General features: G+C 34.4%; 1 protein-coding gene across 2 annotated transcripts; it reads right to left on the minus strand.

Annotated features, from left to right (window-relative positions):
- Positions 1-3,601: 3,601 nt before the first annotated feature.
- On the minus strand, positions 3,602-6,635 carry LOC134719771 (zinc finger protein 239-like). 2 transcript variants are annotated; one of them, XM_063582732.1, is made up of 2 exons: positions 6,467-6,635; positions 3,602-5,408 (listed from the first exon to the last, which is right to left on the minus strand). In XM_063582732.1, exon 2 carries the CDS (start codon positions 5,361-5,363, stop codon positions 4,437-4,439), a length of 927 nt encoding a protein of 308 aa, XP_063438802.1. In that variant the 5' UTR covers positions 5,364-5,408; positions 6,467-6,635; the 3' UTR covers positions 3,602-4,436. The 2 variants fall into 2 exon arrangements, with proteins under 2 accessions (XP_063438802.1, XP_063438803.1); XM_063582733.1 differs by having other exon boundaries at positions 6,563-6,634.
- Positions 6,636-7,328: the final 693 nt, after the last annotated feature.

The raw sequence follows: 7,328 nt of genomic DNA on the forward strand, positions 1-7,328 counted from the left end.
AAAATGTCATCTGACCTTGACCTTATTTTCATGGTTCATTGGTCAAAGTCCAATTTTTGTCATGTCACCGAGTTTGTTTCAGAGATACTTTAAGCAATTGTTCTACTAGATTTCAGGGAAAGGAATGATTTTGTACATACAAAAAAAGATGTGGTGAGATTGCCAATAAGACTCCAAGAGACCCAATGACACAGTTATTAACAAATATAGGCCATCGTACGGCCTTCAACAATGAGCAAAGACCATACCGCATAGTCAGCTATAAAAGGCCCGAAATGATAAATGTAAAACAATTCAAACGAATCTACCCGCCCTTTAGAGTAGTCTAGTCTGATGAACAGAACGTTGTCTATATGTCGGACTAAACAACTTTCTAAAGTAACTACACTCAAAAGTAATGATTTCCTGGTTCAGTTTGAAAGCAACTTAACCAAAGATATTGGTTTAATCTACACACAAGTCCGAATTGCTGTCAGTAAGATGTTTCAATATATCTATATTGAGATAATCAGCTTGCAACACGATGTAGATATTTGTTAATCACTTAAAACATGGTGGACTCTTTCTGACCATCTAGGTATGTTGATTTTCTTTCTCATCGACGTCAGCAGCGGATACAGTCATTTTCAAAAGATTGAAAGGGTCTCCAACCCAGAAGAAAAACATTCCGCAAATTTATATCTCCATTCAAATTCATGTTTGGTAAAAAGGGAGAAACACAACGTTCACCTCAGATCTCTTTTTCAGTTCAATTTAGTTTTCGTTATGGCTACTCGTCAGCCGTTAGCATTTCACCTTTTTTAATGTCTTGTCACATACAACTTCGCCAATTCAAACTTAGGGAGATACCATTTGATTTTGATGGGCTAGGATGAAATTTTTTGTCCTGCATTTTATTTAGTTGTAATCTCTGTCCTGCCTTTTTATTTTTCACTATATTTGGTCCTGCCTTTTTTATATACATTTATCCCGTTTTTTTGCCCAGTTGCTCATCCTGCCTTCTTTTTTACTAAACAATCCTGTCTTGCCTTTTTTATACTCAAATCCTGTCCTGCAGGTTTCTTTTTAATTTCATCATAGCCCTCTCCCCCCCCCAAAAAAAAATAATCAAATGGTAGCCCCCTTAACTTGGACTCGGAACTTGGAATAAAAAAAAAAAATTAATTACACCACCTTTTTAAAATCAAAATTCTTACCTTCTATTACAATGTAAAAGATATATTATATATAGGCCTATTTCGTTTATTTCGTTGTATTTCATTTCTTCATTTTCCATTTCGTTTCGTTTCGTTTCTTCATTTTTTCATTTCGTTTCGTTATATTTCGTTTCGTTTCGTTGTATTTCGTTGCGTTTCGTTGTATTTCGTTTCGTTTCGTTATATTTCGTTTCGTTTCGATTCCGTTTCTCACTTTATAAGTACCCGAAAGTTGCAGCTAGGCGTACCGCGTAAGAACTATTTGATTTAAATGTTTACCAGGACAATTTTCTCCTGTTTTCTTTCAGTCTGTGTAAATTGTCAATTTAACAAAAGTGTTTTCATCATGCTCATGCATGTCATGTGTCTCAGTAAATTGTCGATTTATCAATTTGACCAAACCCTTTACATGTTTACAGAAGTGTTCTCGTGTCTCTGTTAATTGAATCTAAATTACCAGCATAAAGATAAAAAAAACTCTCCATCATAGATCAAATTGGGTTGAAAGGTCACTGAAGGACCTTCAACCATGAGTAAAACATAAATCATGATGGCAAGCTTTCGTCGCCTTGAAATGACTAAATGTAAATATTTGACATGTAAAACAATTCAAACGAGAAATCTAACATACTAAATTTATTTTATATTGATTACTAGTATTACAAAACGAAAAACAAACATAATCATGATAATGTATACAGCAACTAAATTAATGACGAATACCTAACTACATACTCTTAAATAGGACAGACCCGTCCACAGAATCTTTACCGACAATACCATTTACAAAATATCATCATGATCAGGCCAAATAAAAAAGCATGTGTGTTTCCTGTTTCCCTACCTACCCTATATTTTAAGCTTAGAAATAGCCTACCCTAAAGTTTTTTTGGTCATTTTTCAATAAGCACTGTTAAAGTCAGGGTTTCTCTCCCATAGACTCAATGTAAAAAAAATGGTAAAATAAAAAAAATCCCTACCTGCCTACCCTATTTTTTTCAAAAATGAAACAGGAAACACACATATTATTTTATTTGGCCTCATATTCATGTAAAATGTGTGTCCATGTTCTTCGCCAGGCCAACTTAACCCTTACCATATTTCATTGTACATTGTCCGTCACCAGTCACATTCACGATGTTTATCACATACATCGTTGTACATTGTCCGTCACATTCACGATATTTATCATGTTTATCACATACATCATTGTACATTGCCCGTCACATTCACGATATTTATCATGTTTACCACATACATCATTGTACATAGTCCGTCACATTCACGATATATATCATGTTTACCACATACCTCATTATACATTGTCCGTCACATTCACAATATATATCATGTTTACCACATACATCATTGTACATTGTCCGTCACATTCACGATATTTATCATGTTTGTCACATACATCATGGTACATTGTAAGTCACATTCACGATATTCATCATGTTTATCACATACATCATTGTACATTGTCCGTCACATTCACGATATATATAATGTTTACCACATACATCATTGTACATTGGCCGTCACATTCACGATATATATCATGTTTACCACATACATCATTGTACATTGGCCGTCACATTCACGATATTTATCATGTTTACCACATACATCATTGTAAATAGTCCGTCACATTCACGATATATATCATGTTTACCACATACACCATTATACATTGTCCGTCACATTCACGATATATATCATGTTTACCACAAACATCATTGTACATTGTCCGTCACAATCACAATATTTATCATGTTTACCACATACATCATTGTACATAGTCCGTCACATTCACGATATATATCATGTTTACCACATACACCATTATACATTGTCCGTCACATTCACGATATATATCATGTTTACCACATACATCATTGTACATTGTCCGTCACATTCACGATATATATCATGTTTACCACATACATCATTGTACCTTGTCCGTCACATTCACGATATTTATCATGTTTACCACATACATCATTGTACAATTTGGTATATTGTCCGTCACATTCACGATATCTATCATGTTTACCACATACATCATTGTACATTGTCCGTCACTTTCACGATATTAATCATGTTTACCACATACATCATTGTACATTGCCGGTCACATTCACGACATCTATCATGTTTACCACATACATCATTGTACATTGTCCGTTACATTCACGATATTCATCATGTTTATCACATACATCATGGTACATTGTAAGTCACATTCACGATATTTCTCATGTTTACCATATACATCATTGTACATTGTCCGTCACATTCACGATATTAATCTTGTTTACCACATACATCATTGTACATTGTTCGTCACATTTACGATATATATATCATGTTTACCACATACATCATTGTACATTGTCCGTCACATTCACGATATATATCATGTTTACCACATACATCATTGTACATTGTCCGTCACATTCACGATATATATATATCATGTTTACCACATACATCATTGTACATTGTCCGTCACATTCACGATATATATCATGTTTACCACATACATCATTGTACATTGCCCGTCACATTCACGACATCTATTATGTTTACCACATACATCATTGTACATTGTCCGTCACATTCACGATATTTATCATGTGTACCAACATCATTGTACATTGTCCGTCACATTCACGATATTCATCATGTTTATCACATACATCATTGTACATTGTCCATCACATTCACGAAAACGATCATGTTTACCACATACATCATGGTACATTGTAAGTCACATTCACGATATTTCTCATGTTAATCACATACGGACTAAATCTTTTACCACATACATCACACAAATGAAGTGTTAACCCTGTATGTGTTCTCATGTGACATTGTAAATTACTTCGGTTTATCGCTTGTATGGGTTCTCATGTGACATTGTAAATTACTTCGGTTTATCGCTTGTATGTGTTCTCATGTGACATTGTAAATTACTTCGGTTTATCGCTTGTATGTGTTCTCATGTGACATTGTAAATTACTTCGGTTTATCGCTTGTATGTGTTCTCATGTGACATTGTAAATTACTTCGGTTTATCGCTTGTATGTTTTCTCATGTGACATTGTAAATTACTTCAGTTTATCGCTTGTATGTGTTCTCATGTGACATTGTAAATTACTTCGGTTTATCGCTTGTATGTGTTCTCATGTGTTTCTGTAAAGCATCACTCTGATCAAATCTTTTACCACATGTATCTCAGTCATAACACCTGTATATATGTGTTCTCATGTGTTCACGTAAAATCATCCTATTACTAAACCTCTTACCACATTCACCACAGTTATAAGGTTTATCAGCTATATGTGTTCTCATGTGTTCACGTAAAATCATCCTATTACTAAACCTCTTACCACATTCACCACAGTTATTAGGTTTATCACCTGTATGTGTTGTCATGTGGTACCGTAAAATTCGCCTATTACGAAACACTTTACCACATAAATCACAGTCATAAGGTTTATCATGTTTATCCCCTGTATGTAGTCTCGTGTGTCTCTGTAAATTACTACGGTGACTAAACCCTTTACCACATTCACCACAGTTATAAGGTTTATCACCTGTATGAGTTCTCATGTGAATCCGTAAAGTTCCATGCTGACTAAAGCTTTTATCACAAACATCACACTCATGGGGTTTATCGCCTGTATGAGTTCTCATGTGAATCTGTAAATAACTTAGAAAACGAAAACCTTTACCACATACATCACAGCCATGAGGACTATCTCCAGTATGTGTACTCATGTGTGCTTTTAGTTGACTCCCTTGAGAAAATTCACTAGCACAAACGTTACATGTATGAGGCTTTTCACCAGTATGTGTTCTCATATGTCTCTTTAAGTCGGTAAATTTTCGAAAACAAACATCACATTCATGAGGTTTTTCACCAGAATGTGTTATCAAGTGTCTCTTTATGTGACTACTTTGACTAAATGCTTTAGCACAAACATCACATTTATAAGGTTTTTCACCAGTATGTGTTCTCAGGTGTTTTTTTAAGTCACCACTTTGACTAAATTCCCTAGCACAGACATCACATTTATGATGTGTTTTACAAGCCAGTGTGTTGATGTGTTTCTGTAGAGTACCGTTGATTGTGACTAAATCATCTCCTCCCTCTGACATCTTATTGATAATGTTTATCTCAAGAATGTGCGTTCTTATACAACTCTGTAAGGAACAAACAAATATAAAGAGTTAGACATATAAACCTTTTGATACTTTTCTGCAATTTACATATAACATGTATAATCACTGTATAACATACATGTATCTATTTTGAAATTCTCTGTATTCATGCATGCATCTGTATAGGTTTGGGTTATTCTTATGAGGGGGGATAGGACCTTTATCGGGACTCCGGGATCGGTTTTTTTTAAGCTCGGGATTTCGGGTTCCGGGAATCCTTTTTTTCGGATTTCGGTACGTCGGGTTTTACTTTATTTACATTCGGGACCTCGGGATTTCGTTTTTTTAAGTCCGGGATTTCGGGATCAGGACCCCTCCTACCCCCCTCTCTTATCCCACACTATCCAGAGATGGTCTGATTACTTTCAAAATTGACAATGTAATTGATTAAATTACAATTACTTTGTCATATGTCATGTATGTACCAAGGATTTGTATAGTGATACAAATCCTTGTTTGTACGATTTAATTAAATTAATGACTTCATCATTTCTGAAAGTGTCTAATTTAATAAATTAATGATAACATTGGCAAAGACAGTAATCGTGATTTATACATCTGATTACAATGAATAAAAAAAAATATTTGCATTTTTTCATGATGTGAATGGATAAACGTTCAATATAATAACTATAGGCTCCATGTTGAAGGCTATACACCTTATTGCTATTTGTCCGCAATTACTGGACATCACACAGGGACCGGTAAAATTTGACGTCATAATTCAAAATATCTGACGCCACAATGGAAAAGTGATTGTTGTATGACGCCAATAGGTCAAGCGGAACAGATTCTCGGGTCAAGCGGGAATAGCGATAAGGTGTATTGTTTTACCTACAACACGTATATTGGTTTACTTTTATAAATTGTTACTTGGATGGACAGTTGTTTCAGTGGCACTTGTACCACATTCCTATATCTATGTATTTAGAATTAATTTTTCGTATGGGGATAATGTTCCTTGTTTCCCGTACGTACAAATTCGAGCATTTCTAAATATGACAAAAAGGAAAACATATATATACAATTTATAGTCTTACATGACAAATTTCAGTCTTGAAAAGCAGATAACAGCTTCTTCGTAATTTTCACGTTATAAACAGTGTAACAGTGAAGTCTGCCCATTTATTGCTCACCCCAGTTTGTAGAGAATAAAAGAAACCATTGTCTTCTAATCATCAATATATCTTACTTTGTTTATTTTGAAGGGGAAATATAGGTCGAGGGAACGAGACCAACGTTAACGTTATATTCTTCAATACGATTTCCTTCCAATGATGGAACACCTCCTCAACGGATACTTATAGCCGTGTTATATAAGTGCACTGCTACATAGTTTTTCTGTTTATAGTGAACATAAAACATTGCGTCTTCGGTGTACTGCTTCCAGATATAAATTAAGATAAATACCTCAAAAATGAATTAAACCAGTTAGCCTTAGTCGGGCACACGAGTTGTTATTTAACTTGAGGGACAATAAATCAAAAAAATGTTAAAAAATGTTTTATTTACATTGTACATCGTTAGGGACGAGGTCAAACTGGCTATATAAGTTTAATTTGCTATCTTTAATTAATTTTAAGGGTAAAAGAACTAAATATAAAAATTCGATCGTAATTATATATATAGGGGCCATAATTGGGTTTTCAGAACAGAAACTCATCGTCAAACAATGTAAAAAAATAGCTTAAAAAATAAAGAAAATACGCGCCTAAAACAAGCTAGGTTTATCCCCTGTATGTGTTCTCGTGTGAATTTGTAAATTACAACGGCGACTGAAACATTTACCCCACACATCACAGTCATATGGTTTATCGCCTGTATGTGTCTTATGTGGATTTGTAAATTGCAACGCCGACTGACACATTTACCACACACATCACAGCAATTTGTAAAAGTGTT

This window comes from Mytilus trossulus, chromosome 5 (assembly GCF_036588685.1).
Source record: "Mytilus trossulus isolate FHL-02 chromosome 5, PNRI_Mtr1.1.1.hap1, whole genome shotgun sequence".
Taxonomy (NCBI): domain Eukaryota; kingdom Metazoa; phylum Mollusca; class Bivalvia; order Mytilida; family Mytilidae; genus Mytilus; species Mytilus trossulus.

What these genes read in the sequence shown, in the direction of transcription:
- LOC134719771 (XM_063582732.1), bottom strand. Translation starts at nt 5,363, where the DNA reads ATGTCAGAGGGAGGAGATGATTTAGTCACAATCAACGGTACTCTACAG.